The 23,538-nt window shown below is 50.2% G+C and overlaps 1 protein-coding gene across 20 annotated transcripts in view; it reads left to right on the top strand.

Annotated features, from left to right (window-relative positions):
- Positions 1-23,538, top strand: part of NAP1L4 (nucleosome assembly protein 1 like 4) — a 1,123,813-nt gene that overhangs the window by 365,661 nt on the left and 734,614 nt on the right. For all 20 annotated transcript variants that reach the window (XM_078682909.1, XM_078682913.1, XM_078682901.1 and 17 more), the window contains one exon: positions 15,156-15,297. In XM_078682909.1, the coding sequence (XP_078539035.1) occupies positions 15,156-15,297 (142 nt within the window). The remainder of the gene's footprint in view (positions 1-15,155; positions 15,298-23,538) is intronic.

Here is a 23,538-nt window from a genome sequence, read left to right as displayed (position 1 = left end):
CTTTCATCTTGAGCTTGGAAACGGATGCTATATATATGAAACAGTAAACGTTAACTTTGGCAGCAGAAACCTCACAAAGACTCCAACTCCCTTCCTCCTCCCCCCACTTCCCCAGCCCCAACCCTCTGCCCCCGCCCTTGTTTTGTGAACGCTCCTCAAGTACGGCTACCCTGATGTGTCTATAGTTATGTCTCAGAGGAGTAGGAGTTGAACATATCGGACTATCCCGTTAGGAGTACGACTTGTGGCATGCATCCGCCCTCACATGCGTTTCCCATCCTTTCCACATCCCTTGTGTTCCCCTCCCTGTCGGTTTGCTGTAATGTACCCAACATTCGCTCCCAATGTACCGCTATGGCTTCCTTCCTGAGCCCCATCGTTTCCTCTCTGTGTATGGCGGTCCACTCTGCCCTGGCCCACGCCTGGAATGAGGAAGTCCATGCACGTGCGCATGGCGGGTCATGTGCCTTCCACCTCCTTGTGAGGAGGCGCTTTGCCACCACCAGCCCCATGTCTAGAAAGTGGGATGTCACCTTATCTTTGGGGGATCTCTTGAAATGGTGTAGGGCAAAAGGGCATGGTTCGACACGTGCAGGTCCGCAACATCTCGCTGACTGTTCGCCAATAGGTACCCAGCCCCGGGCATCTCCAGAACATGTGCAGGAATCCCGCCCCCCTGCTCACTACACCTGGGGCAAAGTGCGTCTGCACGACAGAAGTACTTGTTGATCAACTCGGGCGTGAGGTAGGCCCTATGGACAATGAAGAGCTGAATCTGGCGGAATCGTATGTTTCTGGGGATTTGGACCGGACCCTTAAGCACCCTTTCCCATTCCTTATCTGTTAGCGACCGCCCCAGGTCCAGCTCCCACTTGCCTCTAAGGGGGTCTAAACTGATTGCCGCGTGCTCCCGTAGTGATGCCGCAAACCAGCAGACCAAATGTCTGCCCCTCCCCATGACGTGGAGGTACTGCATTGGTAAATGCTGCCGGGACTCCGTAACTACATCCCCCCATCTGTCCGTCAGCTGCGCTATCAGGGATCTGTGCATCAAGAACCCCCCAGTGGGTAGCCCTTCCTCGGTCACCAACGTCTCATATATCGTGAGCTCCCTTTCCCTGTATAGGTCACCGAGCGTGTGAATGTCGGCCTCCCACCACTCCGCAAGCATGGAGGACGTGAGCACCCCCTCACCACTAGGTGAGCCCTCCAAGGTATGGCGGGCGCATAAGGGATCGTGCCGCGGGTGAGGTATAAGGCTCTTCGATAGCACTTGCATGCCACCTCCAAGAGGAGCGGGCCCTGGCGTTCGGCCTTTGACATTGGGTGGAAGAGTCTGGTGATACGCTCTAGGGAATATGGCGGCATTGCCATGGCTGTGTCCTCTCTACCTCTATCTGCCAGCCAACGAGCAACCCATTGCAGCTGCGCTGCCAGATAGTAGTGCTCAAAAAAGGGGGCAGCCAAAGCCCCCCGATCCGTTGGCAAGAACAACTTCGCCAGCGCCAGTCGGTGCCTAGAGGTACCCCAGATGAAGTCCCGCAATAGCTTATGGAGCATGGCAAAGCAGGAAGCCGGAATAAACAGCGATAGGTTGACAAAGTGGTACATGAGGCGGTGAAGCATGACCATTTTAGCAAGTGCCACCCTACCTGTGGTGGTCAGCAGGAGCGCGCTCCAGAAGCGTACCTGCGATCTATTGGCCGCAAAAGGCCCTCCCAAGATTCCCGTCGAACAAGTCGGCCGGGCTACGGTATATTTGTATCCCCAGATAACGGAAAGTGTCCTCTTTCCATTGGACTCATGTACCCTCCAGATGGTATCCAGGGTCTTCAGTTCGTTCCCTGAAAGCGTAAAAAAAAGATTTACCCACTTTTACTCTGAGCCCCGTGACGGCAGCAAATGTGTGTAGTAGCTGTGCCAGCTGCACGGGTATGCGTCTCACATCCCTCACAAACACCAACAGGTCGTCGGCGTAGAGCGATACCTGATGGGTTGCGTCTCCCATCGGGATACCATCACGCAGGGTCTCTCGGATAGCTACAGCCAGGGGCTCGATCACTAGCGCGAACAGTAGCGGGGACAGAGGGCACCTCTGCCGGGTGCCTTGGCCCACCGCCACCGGTTCTGAAATGTAGGGGCCCAATCGCACCCGAACCACAGGGTGCCTGTATAATAAGCTAACCATGTGCAGGAATCCCATGCCTAGCCCGTATCTCGCTAACACTGCAGATAAGTAACCCCATTCTAGGCAATCAAACGCCTTCTCCAAATCTAGCATAAGGCAACCTGCCCTAGGCCACTCCCGCGCAGCCTCAGCTGCCACTCTAAAGTATCTCCGGAGGTTCAAAGACGTGGACCGCGCTGGGACAAACCCGTTCTGATTTGTGTGGATTAAGTGGGGGACCACCTCAGCCAATCTTTCCGCTAGCACCTTAGCAAGGACCTTGTAGTCCGCCTTGAGCATCGCCAGGGGCCTATATGAACCCAGGGCCGTGGGGTCCCTGTCTGGTTTAGGCAGGGAGACCAGGAACGCCTCTAGCATAGAGGGTGGCAGTGACCCTTCCTCCACCGCTGTGGTGTATAACTTATGCAGCAATGGTGTCAGGGTTTCCCGGTACGCTTTATAATATTCGGCGGGCAGGCCGTCCGGCCCCGGGGTCTTCCCAGATGCCATGGACTGGATTGCTTCCCCAACTTCCTCCAGCGAGAGGGGCGCATTGAGTGTCTCCTTCTGCTCCTCAGAGGCCGTGGGCAATTGGACAGAGTCCAAGAACCCCTCTAAGATGTGCCTGGGGCCGATACCCTGGGCCCTGTACAGCTGCGCGTAGTGGTCTGTGAGGGCACGATGAATTTCACGCTGCGTATACACCATCTCCCCCCTGGTGTGCGGAGGGTTCCTATTGGGGCGCCCCGGCCTTCCTGCCCAATTAACCAGGCCAGCAATCGGCCCGCTCTGTCTGCTTTGGCGTGCGTTCTGGCCGTGTGCGCAGCATAGTTGCGGCACCTCAGCTTCCCCAGGAGCTCTGTGTGCTTAGTGCGGAGGTCTCCAAGCTTGTGTGCATACCTACCCCCCCTTCCCGATCGTATCGCAGAAGTTCAGCCTCCAGGCGCGTCAGGGAGGCAGAAAGCATCTTGCGTATGTTCCATGTGGCTCCCATGCAGTGCCCCCTGACAGCCACTTTGTGTGCATCCCATTCTACCATGGCATTGCTCACTGTCCCTTCATTGCCATCAAAGTACGCGAGGATGGCCGTGCCCAGAGACAAGCGAAACTCTGAGTCCTCTAGCGCAGTAGGTTGTAGCCTCCATGTAGGGATGGGTGGGCGTTGCACCTCCCAGCTGATTTGGATCCACGGGGGATTATGGTTGGAGTGTGTTCTCCCCAGGTACTCTGATTGCGTAATAAGTGGGAGCAGGGATTGGGAACCCACTATCCTGTCCAACCGGACATGCAAGTCGTTGACTGTGGAATAGTAAGAGTAGAGTCTGTCTTATGGGTGCAGTGTGCGCCACAGGTCTTGCAACGCCCAGTGCGAAAGCCAGTCCCTGAACGCCTGCGCATTGGACGCTACCGCTGCAGCGCAGAGCGGGGGGGGGAACGACCTGTCCAGGTGTACGTCTAATACCATGTTGAAATCCCCACCAAGCAGCCAAGGGAGCCCAGCATAAGGGTGGAGAACCTGGGACATCTGAACTAGGAAGGATTGCTGATCTACATTCTGGCCATATAGGGATCCTAGCAATACCTTCTGACCATTCAGTTTCCCCCGCATTAGAGTACCTACCCTCTCGATCCACCTTCGCTTCTTCACATATGAAAGGGATTCCCGCCTTCACCCAGACCAGGGTTCATCGCGCATGTGCCGAGAAGACTGTGCCATAAATGCGCCCCCTCCAGCGCCTGCCGAGTTTGTCAAGCTCTGCCCGGGTCAGATGGGTCTCTTGCAGAAGGGCGATCCCCACAGCGTGTCTCTGCAGGTAGGAGAAGACGGAGTAGCGTTTCGATGGTGTGTGCATGCCACGTATGTTCGAAGTCACTACATTGGTGTGTGTCATGTGGCTGGGTAAGTCATCTCAGCGTGGAACATTGGGGTCACTTCGGGTGGGCCAGAGTCGTGTTTCAGGGGGGTTGTGTCAATGTGCTGCAACTTGAACATAGTAACAATCTCAAACAATGTAACTGAAAGGGCGAATCCCCGGAAGGGCATACGTCCAAACTTTGAGCGGAATATTTATGGTAAAGAGCTAGTCCAGTGAAGTGGCTAGTGGGGTGTGTGGTATGTCAGCATTTAGTCTACTCTACGACCCTGTCTCAGGCCTCCTGTACTCGTAGGAAGTGTGTGATGAGTCACAGGTTAGACCATCTCGCAGGAGCGGTGTGGGACGACGCGATTTAGACTGGCGACCTCATCCCCTGCGCAGCGCGCCCTGTCCCCTGGCTAGCAAGGCAACTCACGCGCACATAAATTACATTAGATGACAAAAACATCGCTAGCACATAGCACATTCCAATAACATGCATGTGAGCCTATAAAGAGAGGGGGAGGGGTGGGCAAGAGGAGGGAAGAGCAGTGTGTGGTATACACATGTTTGTAGGTCCTAGAGATGTACTACTCAGCTTTGTTCAATCAAATGAGCTGGTCAGCCGTCTGAAGCATCACCACTGGCATACTCAGTTCCTCAGAGAACACAGTGGATGGGGATGATGATCCACTGGTTCTCGCGTCGCTGCATCCGTGAGTCTTCATGCGGCCATGGATGCTCGCTGTACCAAGGGTTCCCACCGCCTCCAGAGCTTCCTGACGTTCCAGCCTCACCTTCTCCGGGCTGGGTGCAGCTGGTCCTGGCCCTGCGTCTCGGCGGGCCCCTCTCCGCCTGCGCCTTCTCGAACTACACTCCTGCCAGCCACCATCTTCCGGGCCTGAGGGCCTCGGTCCTCTCCACTGCCCCATACTCTTCTAACCAATCCCAGACGTCCGACGGGGCATCAAAGAAGCGGGTCCCCTCTTTCGAGACCACCCTGAGGCGGGACGGGAACAACAGGGAGTAAGGCAACTCCAGCTCCCTCAGTTGACGCTTCACTGCCATGTAGGTGCTCCTCCGTTTCTGGACTGCTGCTGTGTAGTCTGGGAAGAACATCACCCGACCATTTCCCACAGTGAGGTCTCCTAGCTTCCTGGTTTTGCGGAGTACCAAGTCCCTGTCGCGGTAGTTAAGGAGTTTGAAGAGGAACGATCGGGGTCGGGCTCCCGGCTTGGGCTTCTGCGCTGGCACTCTGTGTGTCCTCTCAACCACAAGCTGCGGCGATAGCACTCCCTGGGGCAAGAGGTCACGCAGCCAGGTCTCGACGTACTGCTCCGGATTTCTGCCCTCCTCGTCCGCCGGAAGGCCCACCACGCGGACATTGTTGCGTCGAGGGCGTCCTTCCGCATCCTCTATGCGGTCCTCCAGTGCATGGACTCGGTCGATCATATCCTGGAGCGCTATGGTGTGATTTTGCACCACAGATGGTTGGATCTCCTGGAGTGTCTGCTTTTGCTGGGCGAACGACTCCGCTAACTTACGGTGGTCAGCATGGAGGAGGGTGAAGTCCGACGTGACTTTGTCGATCCTTGACTCTAGGGATTCCTTTGCTTGCTCCAGGGTGGTGCCAATCCTTTCCACCGCTGCCAGCACAGTGTCCATTTTGGCCACAAGAGTCACAGCCTGGGGCTCCATGTTTCCACTCTGGTGCCCCAGTGAAGGCCCCAAACTGTCAGCCCTCGGCTGTCCATTTTGCGCTTCATCCCGCAGCCTGCCCATGACTAGTTGCTGCGCCTTGGGCATCCGCAGGCGGTTGTTGAGTCGGGCGAGCTTGATCAGCTGCAGGCCGCCAGAGCCCAGGCCCCTCCTTATCTTCCGTGCCGAGAAGAAGGCCTATCGCTACTGTCCCGTGGCTGCGCTGTCAGCAAATGGGGAGCTCCCTCCTGGGTGACCGCCGTCTCTGTCAGGGAGCCAGCCACGTTGCGATGCCCACCGGCTCTGAGGCCTGTTAAGTCTGCAGCACACCTTCCCAGTCTGTTACGCCAGGTGCCACATTGTCGTTCTCACCACTCTGCCAAACACAACACTGCTCCACCAGGCTCTTGCAGCCAATAACTGTTGCAGCACCGCGTCAGGACAGGCACAGCACTCCTATGGCGCTTCTAGCCACCCAGTGCTCATGCAACTCCAGCTTCGAGGGCACACCACCTCAGCCTCAGTCCCACTCAAAATGGCGCCGCTCCTAAAATGGCACCCAAAACCCCTGCACTGCCAGCTGTAGCCTCGCAGGCCCTGCCAGTGGGCTTCCTCCCAGCGCTGCCGGATATTTCCAGTCACAGTAAGTACACAAGCCCCTCAGCAGAGGCCTGGGCCCCTGTAGTACCCTCAGGCGCAGTGCGATTCCCCTCCTACTCACGGACAAATGGGGCCTCCTCTAGTGCCATGTTCCTCACCGCTCACACGACGTGTGCGGCCAGCCCGGAGCCCCAGCCGGGCCTCACACCGCGGGCGTCGCCTCACTGTCTTCCAATCGAGTCAGCTCCACGGGTCCCAGGACAGCACCGGTTTCAGGGGTCCTCACCTCCTTGCATAGTCCCTCCTAGGCCTCAACTCCGCGGCTGGCCAGTTCAGGGCCCGGGCTTAGGCCCACCCAGGCGTGCTGGCCTTGTGGTCCCCGAGCGCAAGGGTAGCTGATGCCTCCGGTGCCCCCCTATGCTTTTTTTCCCCCCTTCTGCCTGCACTGCACTTGAGCTCCGAGTCTCTCCAGCACGGGACCCAGGTCAGGCAGTCTCCCTCAGCACCACGGCGCCATCGCGGCCTACCGTCTGCCCCAGGCCTCACTCCTCACCTTGGCGGGCAAACAGTCACAACGGCCTGTGAGGTGGGGGCTCTGCGGCACTTGTCAGGCCTCCGTGTTCAGGCGGTGCAGGGCCCGGTCCGCAGTACCTCCTCTGCGAGCCCCAGGGGCAGTCTGCCCCCCGCAAGTACCAGGCTTCCCACTTCTTCTCGGGTCTTGCTCCCCCAGCCTCCGCTATTTTGCCGCTCTCAGGCTCCCTAGCCCCCAGTGCCGTCTGCGAGCCACAGGACGGTGCCTCTTTACTGGTGCCCCCGCACGCCCGCCTCTCGTCCCGGGCCGTGCTCCTCCTCACCACTAGCGGCTGATGGTACGGGGCTCGCCGGTCCTTACATGCAACTCACCCAATCAGTCTCTCCAGGGCGCCATGGACCTTCAGGGCGTACAGGGTAGGTCGCGGCGCCTATAGGGGTGCCCCAGCGCTGTCGCAGGCTTCTCCGACAGCCGTTGGGTCCTGGGGCACTTTCGCGCCTTTCACCACCGGCGCCGCCGCTCTCCAGCCGGACCGCTGCCTCCTCGCCTATGCCGTCCAGGCGATAACCATCGGGCACCACAGGCTCCCCAGTGCTTTTCTCCTCCGCTCCCACTGGTTTCGAGCACAGGAGACCTCTACGGATACATGCCAGGATAATTAAGGGTCGCATGATGGAGCGTTGTTAGTTCGTGTCCGCCATGTTAGATGGCTGGCCGCGCCCCCTCTTTGAGAACTTTTGTAGGATTAGTTTGTAGACCCTCCTCCAGTGGGGTATAGAGGTGCTATTTAATTCAAGAGTTAATCTGCAGCTAGATGTAAAAGTTACTTACCTTTGGTAACGTAATAGCTGTTAGAGACCAAGTCTAGCCGCAGCTTCATCCTCTCCACCTTGCGAATGACCAATGAGGTAATGGTTGTACCCTTTTTTATCACTGGTTTTATATACCGGTGATCACTATCTCAACTTCTGTTGTGCTCAACAAACCTAATAGCCTGCCACATAGGTTCTGTCTAGATGGGGCCATACCATCCATTTCCAAATGTGGGTGGTCTGTATGATAAAGGGGTGTTTTCTCTTTCACACTGGATTGCACACCAGTAAGAAGTATTGATTTATTTGTTCTTTCTTTGAAAGCATTTGTTTGGTATCATCAAACCTTGTATTGGCACTATCAATATGTCACGTAATAGTGTGATTTAACAAACCGCTTGGGTGTTGTTTTTATACGTTTAGTTTGCTGTTACCATGCCATTCATTACCATCGATGAATGGTCTATATTGTGTAAGGTTTTCTTCCTTTACATGATGGTTATTCACCAGGGTGCAGGCTTTCACGTATTCCTGTCATTTGTTGATTCTTTTGGGGTTTTCTTTCAAATCCATGTCTGGTATTAATATACCATTTAATGTTTCTTCTTTATTCATGTTTCAAAGGTTTTTGATCTTTTTGGCACTGTGCCCTCAACCGTTTTCTATAGTGGCTGCGCGTTCTAGCGCGAAAGGTTTCACAGAATAAACTATTGTCTGCGTGCCAGCGGGGACTTACTGACGTCATGACCGTAGTCATTGTCATCGCGGAGCCATACGAAGCAGTCCGCCAGAGCGCAGAGGTACTGCTGAAAAATTTCCGGATCTAGAATGGTAGTGGTGCCTGGGGAGAATTCAAAAGTTAATGAATCTGCGATTGGACTGTATTTCTCTACCATATATTACGGCACTGAACATAAGTAACTTTTACAACAAACTGTATCCTGTTACATCAGTGGCGGCTGGTGACATTTGAAAGTGGTGAGGCGGAAAGTGTTAATGATACTGCACCGTAGCGAGCGAGCGTAGCGAGCGAGCCTGGACCCCCCAAGGAGGGTTCGGGAGGATTTCCCCCCAAGAAAATTTGGAAAAAATAGTGGAAAAATGGTGCATTTTCAAGCAAATTTGAGAATGCAGGAAGGTTAATAAAGCAATTGTGAAAGTGCAGGTATTACATTATTAAAGAGCTGTCATATAACATACTAGGTAGCTGCTTATTCAGTATAACAACAGAGCTTCATAACAGACAAATGCAGTGACTCACTGACCTCTTTACAGCATTTTGTGATCTGGATCAGGTACATGTTCCTTGCAGCAGACATATTAACCTTCTCTGCTACCTTTCCATGAGTCAAAACCTCCATTAGACAAAACTCTGATCTCTCTCTAGGATAAACATGACCTGGGGCCACAAATTATGGCAGAGAAATGCGGGGAGTGTTTTAGGGTGTCCCATGGCAATGAGGGGTCATGGGCTCCAACTGAGTCAATTCTATTCAGTTCTTCACCTCTATAGTTCGGCCCCCCCTTACCATGAGCCCAGCCTCAGCAGTGTCAGCAGCACCAAATAGACCTCGGTAGTGCCTGTCCTTTTAGGGGCGCCCGGGCAGTCAGCGACTACTGTCCTTTGACAACCAGACCCCTTTTTGTGCTGTTGATGTCCAGAGGCTCAACCCTAAGTGTTGGACCCAAAGCAGATCGCCAAGTAACCCTACAGCAGTGGCCCTGTGGGCAGTGAAGTCCCTTCGTCACACACCATGAAAAGCTAGAGTTGATCCACCGAACTCAGCCAGCAATGCTTGCCTGCCTGCCTGCCTTAAAATCCCACAAGCCCCCTGTTAGACCTGTCAGCCCTTGGGTGGTCTTTCCCTGTATTTTTTGCCCTTGCCTCATTTTTCACACCTACTTTTTGTTGGCTTTAGGACTCTGGGCACCCTCCCATTGCTAACCAATGCCAGGGTGCAGGTGTTCTCTTCCCCCAATATGGCTGCCACTGACCCCTGCTACTGCAGCATGGTCTGTATAGGCGCACTCTAGTAGCCAGGAGCTGGCTGGAACCCTTAAACAATGTTGCCATACCAGCCTGCCAGCCTGCCCATAGCTAGAATGAGGCAAGCTCCTGGAACCTTCTAGAATAGGGGAGGCACCAACTGCCACTGCCAACTGCCAACTGCCACTTTATAAGGAAAAGGAGGGAAACTTTCTAGTCAGTTGGGGAATCACTGACCTGGGGAACCCACGCAGGAGTTTTAGGCGGGAAGGCCTAGTGAGGAACCTATGCTACTGGGAGTGACCCGAAGAAGTGAGGTAACCCCCTGGGGAGGAGGGCGGTAGGCCGGGAGAGGCCCGAGGTCGCCCCTCCCCCGGGGTTCTCTGAGACTGGGCCCTGTTGGCCCCTTTCCCCTTCGAATGTGCCTCAAGAGTATTTACCAGCCTGAAATGTTTAGCGTGCACCGTATCCACAAGCCTGAAATGTTATAGTGCACCGTATCCACAAGCCTGAAAGGTTTAGCGTGCACCGTATTTACAAGCCTTAAATGTTTATCGTGCACCGTATTTACAAGCCTGACTAGATGAGCTGGTTATTATTCTAATGAAATGTTCACCCATTCATAGAAAAATGTAACCTGAACGTGATTCATGAAATGTCTCGATGAAATGCTTACCTGAAATGCTGATGAATTAATGCAACGCTCTATTTGAAAGCCTAAATAAAAGATCTTGATTCTTTCAAATACAACTACTGGTGTGGTCTCCATTATTGCGCCACTGTGTGTTTCATTGGATGTGTGCGTTAAGTAGCTGCTTTAAAATGAAAACTGCATTCTACCTTCGTGGCCCCTGGCTATAGCTTATCAGGTCTGCTAGAGACAGATTTCGCGTTGGCAAGATCTCATTTAACAGCAAACATGAGAATACCTGGGAAAATATAAACAGGGGATTTCTGGGCTTTTTTGAGCACTTGTACATTTTGAATTGCGTTTTTCGTAAGGGCAATGAAAAACAGTCCCTTTATGCGACTGAACTATGCAGTTTTCCTGACACACATTCTGCCCCTGGTACTCCCAGTGACTTGAGTGAGCAATCACGGCAGGGACTACAGTAGTAGCCACATCTATCACCACAGAAGGGACCAGAGCGGCAACAACAGCTGTCCTTACAGCAGTAACACATGTGCTGTCATAGCAGTTACCAATGAAGCAATCACAGGTTCCATCATGACAAGGACCATACAAGCAACAACAGCTGTGTGCACTGCAGGGACAACAGCAGCGACCACAGTAGTAACCACACCAGTGGAGTACAATAGCGTCAACAGTTGCCTCCGATTGAGTCACAACCGATGCGACAATTGCCACCACCACTGTAGCAACAACTGATGCAACAACAGTAACAACGGCTGCAAGTACTACAGAGCTAAAGATATAACAGGACTCCAGTAGTGATCAAAGGTGCCATCAGGGTAGAGACTAACGCAGTGACCACAACTGTAACCACAGCAGGGAAGACAGCACCAACCAATGAATGCAGCATACAATCACAAGCGCTGAGTGCAAACCTCTCTCACACGTACTGGTGCTGCTCTCGAAAGCACCTCCTAGAAGCAATTTAACTAGTCACAGTGTGCGCTTTGCAAACAAAATTAACTTTGTTGGATGTACCAGCCGCCATGGCGCAGAGTATTAATTATTGATTATACACTTTAGGAATCTGAGGCTGAGCTCGACCTCATGGCGACGGACGGTTCGAATCCAAGTGGGTCGACTCCGCCTTTCATCCTTTCCTTCAGGTACTGCTGCTGGCCTGCAGCTCGGAAGAGAAGCCAGTTCATGTGCATGGCAGAGCTTTACCAATGAGAACCAGACAGAGGGTTTGGACAATTGAAAAGGAGCGCGTTATAAATGGGCAACACAAGTACCAGATGGAGCGCTGAGCAGAGTTTAGAATGCAGAGCAAAGGTCAGGAGCTACTAGTCGGGTCAGGGGCTGAGAACAGTGACCTGGCCCACGTAAAGCCCTGGATATATGTATACTCATGGGACCGATTGCTAGGGTGCATATCTGTGTTACAGTGGATAACATTCCATTTTTGTGTGGATGTGCCCCAGTACTGTTTTTGCCTCTGTATGCAAGCAGTTCACAAAATTCAAACCTCTTGGTTGCTTTGTTAGTTCTTGATATAGCAGATGTGTTCAACATCAGCTGACCAACCATGAGGACGGGGAGAGAAACCTCTCTTTTTGTTTCTCACGTTTGGTCCATGGAAAATGAAATAAATACCAATGCTTGTACGTTGCTAGCTGACTTGACCTCTGAAGGTAAAGGAGAGGATGGGGGGGAAGGCCAGAGACCCCGACTTTAAGAAATGAGGAACCCTGTTCGAGTCTCGGCACTTTAGCTCAACATCTTGTGATTCTGGGCAAATCTTTTACAATCCTTGTGCCTCAAAAAAGGTGTCCTAGCATAATACAATTGGTGCTCGTGTAAAGCGCTCCGAGTCCAACACCTTCGGTTGGATCGAGTTCGCGCTATATATAACTTTTTAAAAAACTGTTCCTTCATTTTTTTAGACTACCTATACTATACCCCATCCACGTGACAAGCGTAAATACGGGTTAAATGTTCATTGTATCTGTACAACAAGTTAGTTTGGCCTATAACTTCTCCCAGTCTTTAAAGCGCATTTAGGGGCAGGCATTTTTGTGATTAATGTATTTAGACAAGAATATTAATTGGTAAGATAAAAGGCACATTTAATTGTACTTTTTCTAGGAAGCAGCTCTGGCCCTGGGTTACCTCATTACTATTTACCATATAGCGGGAGAAGCAAATCCTGTGCATTGCAGTAATCAAACAGGATTTGCATACACTATTAAAGAGTCAGATCTCTGAGGCGGCTGCCTCGGCAGCAGAGAGAATGCTCTCTTGTTGCAGGCTAGAATTGGTTCCCAATCATGGGCATTAGATTAGTGAGAATGCGCCTAATTAATTCAATAAGATATAGCTAGCTGCACGCAGGAGACGGCCCGGGGAAAGACGGCGGGCGTGTTTTTTGCTCGCACAATGAGTGGAAGATTGCTGATTATTAATTGGGGTCAAATTAAATATTTAGGCTGGGGTGCCTCAAAGAAAACCAGGAGAGGGGGTTCCAGGCAGCAGAACAAGTTGGAAATGCAGGGCCCTGTTCCCTCAGCTGCCTCCACCGCCCGCACACTGGTGTTTTTCGTCAAAACAAATATCATAATTCACTTAAATGCCACTTTTGCTGGGGGTTATTGCTGTGAGGCAATGAACTGATTGGCGCCTGTTTCTTTGCCTTTACCCTCTTTGGTAGTGAAATTAATTGATCATTCTCACGGCCAGCTGGAGAGCAGCTGCTGGCATGCTGATGCTGACGGCGAGGCTGTGCTGCCCACCCACACGGGGACAGGGAGAGGGGAAATGCAGGGGATCAGACGGTAAAGTTCTGCAAGGAATCAGCGCTTCTCTTTAGGTAGGAGTTTTGCCACGAAACCGGGCGTTTTACACTAATTGCCTTGTTTCTTGTGTGAATGTGGCCGCCCCAGCTTTGAGACCATTTCCCAGCGTTACCAGACGCACAGCCGATGGGTGCTGCGTGATTTTGGAACAGTGGTGTGCTGTTAACTTGTGCCTGCTCTTACACACACAACTCTAACCAGTTTCGGTTTAACTTACGGTGGGTGGACGGTGGACCGGACGGCTGGCACTGACTCAGACTGCACGCACACTACTTCTGCTGCTAGTGCCTACTCTGCTGCACAAGCAAAGGTCCAGGCAGGCCGCAGGCTGCACTCTGAAACGGCAACGCAACGACGACTTCACAGGCAGGCAAGCAATGCAGCGGCGAAATAAGGCAGTAGATGGCCACGGCGGATTTTGAAGCGCAGAGGCCCCGAGGTGAAGGTGAGAAAAAAAAAGGAAAACGGAGGCCAGTAGTAGACAGTGAAGCAGGCGATAGCAGGCAGTGACAGAGAGCGGGTTCCCAGCCGCGATCGAGAGGCAGAGTCGCGCCGTTAATGCTGCTAGCGCAGTGAGCAGCACATTAGTACGTTAATACACAGCTGTGGTGCAGTGTGTGCTTACTCACAGTTGATCCCAGTTGCTCCCAGATACTCAAGAAGACTCGCGGCTCCAGTTAGTTCAAACACCGGACGTCTTTTCAGAACGCAGGAAACATCGTAGGAAAGCAGCGAAAGTGGAGATCTGCACCCGTTTTGATCCTCATAGATTTAAAGATTTTTGAGCATATCGGGAACTGAGACAATATATCTGGTGTATTTGAGGACAGGGTGTGACAGTACTTTCTTCACTGCTGGTCACGACGAAGAGTCTCCTTCAGCACTGGTGTGCCACGCACGGTGACGTCCCCACAGCGTAGGCAAATGGCCAATCACAAACTACATGGCGATATAGCCATATGTGATTGGCCATAGTGTGCGGCCCTCAGCATAGATAGCAGCCAACACCCTCGTGGCACCATCCTGGCGCAGCGTTAACAGCGCCACTGCGCCAGGATTGGCTTAAGAGCAGGGTACTATCTGCCCTAAATCAGACCGGGGGCCCGGGTCCTGCCTATGTCTCTGAGTGCAAGATGGGAGGGGGGGGGAGGGCTACAGTCTACGCATGCGCGGGCCAGGCAAAATATTAAAGACTCCGGGATTTTACATGCGCTGTCAGCGGGCAGCTGTCTGTACGGTAACTGTGTGCTGCCTGCCTCTGCCTGTCACTCTCTGCCTCAGCCCCGCCCCCCACGGCCCACTTCCTTAATGGATGCCCGATTCAGTCGGGCTTGTCCCGGGCCGGTAGCGCGCAGTGCTCGGGTGCCTGCGCGCTCGGCTCAGTTTTATTTTAAAAAAAGTAATTACGCTCATTTTGGCAGTGCGGTCGTCCATGGCTAGTGGGGCACCGCCCCAACGCCCCCAATGGACACACCGCCACTAAGCATAAGCTGTCTCACAAGCAAAAAGTGCAATACAAGCACTCATTTTCAGCGGAAGCTCACAACTTCAGCCCACTCAAAGTCTGTACTTAAGGTAATCTTGTGGTATAAAAGCCCTCTCTCCGTAATGCTTCCCAAAAGATCCTTTTTGACTTATGATCTATACACCTTCTTTGTCAGGCCAAACCTAAAAAAAGGTTGGAATTGCTGCCCTAAGGTGCTGCTGACGACAATAAAAATAGGAATAGCTAACTTTTTCAGTGTGACCTTTGAAAAGGGAGAGATTTTTCCAAAACGTTTAACAGGGACGACGGGTGAGAGTTTCATTGTCTCCATGTTTTTGTAATTATTTTGAAAGCTGAGTTTTAAATGCCGAATTCATCAGTGTTCCTTGAATTGTGCTCAGTTAAATTTGGATTGTATGGTGTAGTTGAAAGGGTACTGTAATTTTGATTGCTGGCAATTTTTCATTGCCGCTGTTTGTTCTACTGTCATGTGTCTTGTACCTGAAATAAAACCTTATTTATTTCTAGTTTACCGAAAGCAGTAAAGAGAAGAATTAATGCACTGAAACAACTGCAAGTGAAATGTGCTCACATAGAGGCAAAGTTTTATGAAGAGGTTCATGAGCTGGAGATAAAATATGCAGCACTATACCAGCCTCTCTTGGAAAAGGTATGATTGCCGACCCTCATAAGTACCTTGTACCGGGAAGTAGCACATTTCATTTTGTCGAGTATTTACCTCAGTTTGCCTTTACTGTAATTTTGCAGACCTCTAAATGCCTATCATGTTTTCACTTGCTTGTTGCATCACTGGAGAAAACTGCAACGTTGAAGGAAATAATGTTCTTTTGTGTCCTTCTTGTCTAAATGTGAAGCTCAATTACGTTGCACTTATGTTACTGATTTTTAGCCAGTGTTGAGCGATTTCATTTGCAGTAGTGGTTTTTGTGTGAGTGAGCAACTGACAACATTTTACAACTTTTATTTTTGTGTTACCTTCAGTTACGCATTTGGCAGCTTTTATCTGCATGGCACAGGATATTCAGGATAAGAATGGTTATAGGATGGATGCACTGGGTGTTGTGGCAAGCCATTTGTTGAAGGCCTGTGCCTAACACCAGTGTCTTCATTCCTTGCCTCGCTTAGTGGGAGCTTAAACAGCCCTCCTTTTGCCAGACTTAGGAATAATAGCTGGACAAACAAGCATTTGCAGTGCAATAGGTCTCGCATTTACGAGGGTTTAAGCTATTGGTATTGTACATGAAAATGCCTTTTATTTTTATTGTTTTTTAAACATATAAATAAAAGACATTGTCATTTACAATGCCAGTAGCTTGAACTCTCACAAATGCAAAACCTATTGCATTACAAATGCGTTAAGAGAGAGCTCTCCTACCTTTTTCTGCCAGCAAGAGCAGGCAGGACCAAGATCTTTGAAAAAATAGTGGTTGAGGCTGTAATTAAAGCCTACCAAGCAACAGCAACCCGTAACAGTGGTTAGAAAATGGGAGGGACTAATAAGGCATATTGACTGATGAAAAGCTACAGTTTACAATGGCACAAGCCAATGAAAGAAAAAAAAAATTAAATTCCTGCTTGGCCATTCAGATGTGCGTAATTTGTTTCTGCAGACGAGAGTTCCGAGAAAGCAGGCCTGAAAAGTGGCGTCATAGTCCAGTCCAGAACCTCGTCAGAGCAGTGAACCCCAAGTATTTAGAGAGAGTGTGGTGTAGGAGCTGAAATGAGTTGAACCCCTGAAGGTAGACAGAGAATAGGTTAAATATAAATTCTCTGGAAAGGTTTAAGTTTGTGTGAGCGTGCGTGTGTTGTCTTCCCTGACCCTACATAACAGGCAGTAACTCCATTGCTTCCTAGCTTGGTTTGTGTTATAAAAATACCAATACAGCCATACATGCAAACTCTCCCAAATCTAAATCTGCTTTTGTCTGAAACTTTTACTTTTGGTATCTAGAATTGTTTTCTGCCATTCCAAAATTAAAACGAAGAGACCGCCAAAGGATAGATGTTTGCATACCTCACCATTACCCCCATGGTATCCCTACATCTCATGCATATGTTAGGCTTTACTTTGTAGTTGAGGAATAGACCATCATTTACATACTTTTGTGAAAGCATCTCCACAATGGTAATTTTTATCTGCGCTTTTTAGATCTTGCTGCAGGCAGCTTAAACTGTCTGTTTCAAGAGCTCTTGTCATCAATACATCAATAAGAAACTTAAATAAGTATGTTGATAGAAAGTGGGATTTGTGTCATGCCTCTTCAGCCATTCGCTCTCATGCCATTGTCATGCTTTGCCATTGCTTGGATGGGCTATCCATCAAGACCAGTTGCATTGTAAGCATGGTCATATCGTCCAATTTGTGTTCCCATTAGACTTTAATGACGGTATCAAGTAGTCCTACTGTCAACTATAGTTATGACATCTAGCTTGAAATTGTAAATTGATACCCAAACTGTGTTCCTTAATGTTTAATATATAGCTTAATTGTTTGCTTGTGGGTGTCAGAGCTTCTCATAAAATAAATTCACATTGCCATTCACTAATTGCCTTTGCGCATATATTTGTTTTACTTTGCTGTCACATAACATGTTAGATTTGCATCTTTTATTCATACAAATTAAAGATGTACAGCCACACTGGCTTCCTTGAAAATCAACAGGCCTTTTGCAAAAAGTATTTACTGTGCAGTTGTTTTCTGTACATAGCTTTATATCTTGTACCTTTTTAGTTTGCAACTTTCACCACGAATTTCATCTTTTGTGTCGATTTCATAATGTTCTTATTTAAGGGTGCATCTTTAAGCCCCAGTGAAAGTATACCAATATCTGTGCCTTACTGCCCAGCAAAAGGGATAATAATTAACCCTGGGCGTATTTCGCGAAGTAGCGCTACGCGAAGCTACGCGAAGTGCACCTCGCACTACGCGAGCTACGCGTAGTGCGAACTGCGTAGTACCCTGTTCACGATGATTGCACAGTACCGGATGCTTGTCCGCACTGTGCAATCATTGAAAATAGCATCTTTCACAGTGCGAGCTGTCTTTTACTGCCACTCAAATAGATTTTTACTCGAGCGGCAGCTTTCTCAACGTGGACTGGTAGTTTCTCCTCGCAAGCGGTTGCGAGCATACATGATCACTCACAATGAGAAACCGGACCTCCCCGCGTTGAGTATCTCGCCCGGAGGTTTATTTTCCTTGCTCGCGTTATCGGCAACTTGATGTTGCAGATCGCGAGCGAGGAAAAAGTCTAGCCGAGATGTCATTTTGCTTGCTCGCGGTCGCCAACTTGACGTTGATAATTTGAAAATGTATTTAGTTTAGTTATTACTGTCATCCTGCGCAGGTAGTAACATTCTCAGAGTTGGTGACTATAATTAATATTTAATGATTATTGAACTTGATTTGGGAAATACTATCTGTGTAGTGTCGTAAGAATTAGACTTATCTCTGTAATCCTCCAGTCTGCTTACGAGGAAGGCCACATATTAGAGTGCCTGCTAGTGTGTTACATCACAAATATTATCATTGTTACGTGGCCAGTCCATTGGTCATTGCAAGTTGCCATCAGTTTTGAACTTGATATTTTGCGACCAGGAATACTTTTTGATCTAGCCCTTATTCTTAAAAGAAATGCCAGATTGTTGTCTAAAGAATATTTAGTTTCTCTTTCAAGTTCTCAACTATAGACCTAACCTATGGTTCTGCCAAAGTAATGAAAACCTGGAACAAGGGCTGGAACACCATCCCAGCGGCCGTGGACTGGTTCGGGGGCGTCTAACCGACCAGCCCGGAAAAAGTTCAGGCGCTCGACTAGCTCTCTGAAAAATCCCACCTCACCTCAGACCAAATGTGAGAGATTGGCTGTGTTACAGGCTGATGCAGAGATCATGTCGACACAGAGAGCACAGGGGGTCACGGATGTGTCCTCGCACCGTAAATCGGGACACTCAGCCCCCGGGTAATTCAGACCTGAGCAAAGCAGCACTGCTTTTCGTGACCCTGAAATCAGTGGGTGAACTGATTTAACTAAAACATCGGTGGTCTGGGCCTTCTTTGAGGAATGGTGGATACTGAAAGACTTTTCCTTCTTGTGCAGAAGGGTAGGCACAGTAGGGTTTGGAGGGGGCACGCAGTAGCCTGTTGTTGGGGGACACACAACGGCAGGCGACCTGTATGCGTAGCGGGCTGGATGGGACAACACATGCCTAACACTCCATAGCCTACCCCCATCCCGATTGTCCTCTAGGAGACTAGAGGGGGCTATCTACTCTTAATGTATTCTATTAAAGGTTTGAGCAGTCAGCAGTTGCGAAGCGGCCCTTAAGAAGAGGAGGTACATTTTTGAGATGTTAAGCGGTTGTCTGGGAGGCCACAAAGGGTTTTGCTACAGGCATGGCGGGGTTGGAATAGGAGGAAAAGATTGGAGGGCTGCAGGGACTGGTACTTACCCTTATTACCAATGCAAGACAGTTACACCATGAGGTGACATTTTTGTCCTAGAATGTGAGAGGGATGTGGACAGTGGCCAAATGCCACAAAATACATTACTACATTAACCGCAGGGGGGCACACATAATGATGTTGCAGGAGATTCACCTCACAGCGGAGGAGGGTACCCCCTGTGACAAAGATATTGAGGCCAGTTGTATGCAACCTCTTATTCTGCATTTTTCATGAGGCGCACTGTTGTGGATCAGGTTTGGAACACCCTTTCAGGTAGAGCATTCAAGTATTGACCCAGAGTGCCGCTATGTGATAGTAAAAGTGTGGCGGTTAAGAAGGAGGGACACGGATAACAGAGCGGGGTAAATACTTTTTTATTTTGATAAATGTCTTTTTCTTTCTTTGGGTTAGCCTTTCTCTGGCTAGAGCTGCAGGGTCCAACGCGGCGGTTAGGGCACGGGGTTTTCAGGGGCTCGTCCTTCTCAGTCTGTCCTCTGCGCTGGCCCCGTCTTCTTCCCTCGTCGCGTCCGAGCGCCACATGCGGAGGAAAAAAAAGGCTCTTAGAATGGAGCTCAGGCTTTCAAGTTCTCCTAGCGGAACCAGGGGAGTGAGGACACCGGTGCACGTGTATTTACAAAACGCCGATGTGACTACAGGTGAAGGGGTTGTAGTGAGGACAGGAGGTAAGGGAGGATAGGTAAGGTAAGGGGAAGGTAGGTTGAGCACGCTATGTACACTAATTACACTGCGTCGCCACGCCTCCCCAGCCAACCCGACATACGCTGACGCACCTGGTTGAGCCACACTCCTCTGTGAGTGTGGCTGGGCGCTGCGCGATGATGTTGGCCTCCAGGCACAGCGTCCCCCGTCTTCCGGTCCTCCACCAAGTCCGTTCTCCTTCCCACTCCGTTCTTCACGCTCTCAACTCGCTCTGCTCTCTTCTCCGAAGTGCCGGAACACACCTCTCCTTCCTCTTCCTGCTCTTTGACCAATCCCGGTAGCAACGCGTCACAGGGGGGCGTGTCTCCTTCCTCCAAGCCGTCCGCACTGCACAGGAGCGCGTCACAGGGGGTTGTGTCTTCTTCGAAGTTGGCTCCGTAAAAGGTATACTCGTCATTTCTCATTGGTTGGCGGGTCCACCCTGCTTCGGACTCAGTTTCCCAAGCGTCCAGAAGCGGAGAAAGAGAGGAGGTGGAAGGAATGTCAGTCGTCCACCAGTCCTGTAATGTAGAGTTCGTATCCCGTCCCGCCACCCTGCTACAAAAAGGCAGACTATTGGGAAAGAAGATTACACTTGGAAGCATTTATGCTCTGAAGCAGGACCAGCTCCAAAGTCTACGAAATCTGTCCGTGCCACTTACATCCATGGGTACAAACGACCTCCTCCAAGTGGGCTATTTTAACTGCTTAGCAGATGTAGATTTGGATATGTTGTCTCCCCCGTTGCATTGCATTTTGGCCTCTTAAGACAACAATGTGGTTCCAAGATTGGAGGGAACAGTGGGACCTGCAAGATATTTGGAGGGTATAATATGGACTATTGAGCAATTTACTCTCATCTATAAAGCCTGCACACTAGACTGGATATGTTTGTTTGCTTTGCTTGCCTGAGCCCTCTGTGAAACATACCTAGGGCAACCTTTGTCAGACCACAACCCACTTCTGCTATGCTTTTGCCCTGTTGCCGAGACCACGTGCCCCCACATGGCCACTTAATCCTTCTTTCCTTGAGTATACATGCTTTAGGGATTCACTACAGATGGCCATGTCATAATATTTCCAGCCTACCCAGGGCGCAGCCAGTTCCCCAATGAAAGAGTAAGAAGCCTTTCAGGTGGTGTTGAGGGGGCATTGTACGGGACAAACAGTATAGAGGTGAGGAGAGAAATACTTGGGGAAAGCCAACGACCAATGCACCAAATTGATTGCCGGGACATTTCCTCATAAACAACTTGAAGACATGAGGGGTAAATGCAATAGTGCCCTAGAATGATTGAGATGCTTAAACCCGCAAGAATACAAAGCAAGAGTGCACGCAGAGGGAGGCAGATCGGGTAGACTCCTTGCGTGGGTGGTGCGCCCTGAGACAAAGGGCTCCCCATCACCCTATCTCCGACAGATGAGGGGAAAGTGATACACTCACCGAAGGCTAATCATGTTGCCTTTAGTGCATATTATGAGATCATGTATGGGGAACCACAGCCACAACAGCTGGACAAACTTAGAGGTCTTGACACCCCTGACACTAAGGACATTAGACCCCACAGTGTGGGAGGGATTTGGGGGGGCCAGTAATGAAGCAGAAGGGGAGAGCGGCCATTAAAGAGAAGGTCACAGGGATGACTCTGGGACTGGATGGCCTACTGGCGGAGTTTTACTCTGCCTTTGCGCCAACCATAGTCCCTAAATTGGAGGCACTATATGCTGAGGCACTGAGTAACGGTTTGCTGCTGGATTCTACTAGAGATGCACTGGTTGTTCCACTTCCTAAGACAAAGTCTTCAGCAGTGCACACATCGGAGTTCTGCCCCCTTTCCATGTTGAACATGGACTTTAAGGTTTTGAGCAAAATATTGGCAATGTGGCTCTTACCTCATATGCCACATCTCATACACGAGGACCAAAATGGTTTCCTACCGGCTAGGTCAACTCACGGTAATCCTTGCAGACTTTTCCACGCCGGCCTTTACCTAGAAGCCTTAGAGACTGGCATGCAACTTTGTAAGGTGGGACTTTTTGTGTGCAGTGATGAACCGGATGAGAATAGGGAATGGATGGATTAGATGGTATGCTTATTGTGCACACGCACAACAGCATGGGTCCGGACAGGCGGTGTGATCTCAGCCTCCTATAACATTTATAGGCGTACTATACATGGGTGCCCTTTGTCTCCACTTCTGTTTGCTTTGGCCATTGAGCCTCTGGCAGAACTCTTTAGACTACGGAGAATACGCCATGGCTTACGCTTCGAAGGGGAAAACCACATCATATTTCTCTACGCCGGCTACTTTTTGCTGTACTTTGGTGATGGATGCCAAGGGGTAACCCAGGCCGTAGCACACCTGGGGGACTACTCTGTCTCTGTCTTGGCGGGTCTTAAATTGAATTAATCATAGCAACATATCTTTGTGTTATGTACGGGGTTCAGTGCCTGGACGACTTAACTGAGGGCCTAGTCTGGTCTCCCTCACTACTTTTAAATATCTAGGTGTACAGGTATTTCATACCTTAGAGGACTTTCAAGACAACAGTTTAAAGCCAGTGGTATGATCCCTCAGGGCGAATGTCCAATTCTGGCTCTCCCTGAAACTGCCCATTACGGCCTGTATTGCACTGTCCAAGATGATCATGCTCCCTAGGCTTCTGTACTTTTTCATGAACCTCCCTGTGCTGGTTCCGCTGTCTTGGTTTGTGAATCTAGACACACTGCTCTGAGAGTTAATGAGGCAGAGGAATAGAGTATCCTTGGCTGGATTGTGGAGGGTGTTGGAGGAAGGAGGTCTGGGAGCCTTGAATTGTACTATCTGGCTGCCCAACTCCAGTGTTTAGCTCAATAGTTGGACGGGAGAAACCTAGTGAAACTGGGTCCGATAGGCTATGGACGTGTGGGGGGTGTTGCAGATGGCATTGAAATGCTGGAGGAGGTGCCTCTGGCTCCCCTCTACACACTGGTTTTTTTCCCCTGGTCGGGCTCCCACATGACGATACCCTCTTCCCATTTAAGAGGGGTTAAGTGTCAGAATGGACATCACGGTCAGGGTCATTACGGTGAGTGACTGCTTCCAACAAGGGGAACTCATCCCACTGGATGATTTTCTGTCACAATATGCTCTGCCACAGGGTCAGTTCCTGACCTATCATTTCGTGGTGAGGATATTTGGGGGATATGTGGCGGATATGGACGGCAGGAGCTGAAGACACATGGGTTCCTTCAGGCGCGGGTGGCGCGAGGGGCTGCTTAACACCTGGTGAAATGAATATACAGGGCACACCTCTAGATGATCATGCGAAATATGGGGCGTCATAACCGGGAGAGATCTGTTGGACAAGGAGTGGATTCGAGTTTTGGGAAGCCCAAGATGGGTGCCTAGAAACACCAAATGTAACCTCATCCAATTTAACTAAGGAGACCTTAGACATAGAATACCATACTTTTTACACTGTAGGGGTGGTGTCCAAGTCGTACTAAGATCACGGGAAAAAGCCTCCTAATCCCCTGTTGGAGGAGAATATCCACACATACACAAACAGAAAGACTATCAGCACCCTCTATTTTCAAACGATTTCAATAATACATCCAAATTGAGATAGGCTATTGTGATACTGATTAGAACCCAATAAGTATATCAAATATCATTTAAGTAATCTCAATCAGATCCATGGAGACGTTTTTGTTGCTTGTGAAATTCTTTATTCTTTACAAAAATAGGTCCTCCAAAAGTA

Source organism: Lissotriton helveticus, chromosome 3_1 (genome assembly GCF_964261635.1).
Source record: "Lissotriton helveticus chromosome 3_1, aLisHel1.1, whole genome shotgun sequence".
Lineage (NCBI taxonomy): Eukaryota > Metazoa > Chordata > Amphibia > Caudata > Salamandridae > Lissotriton > Lissotriton helveticus.
The sequence above is the reverse complement of the archived record's forward strand: the minus strand, read 5'-3'. Positions and strand labels throughout refer to the sequence as shown.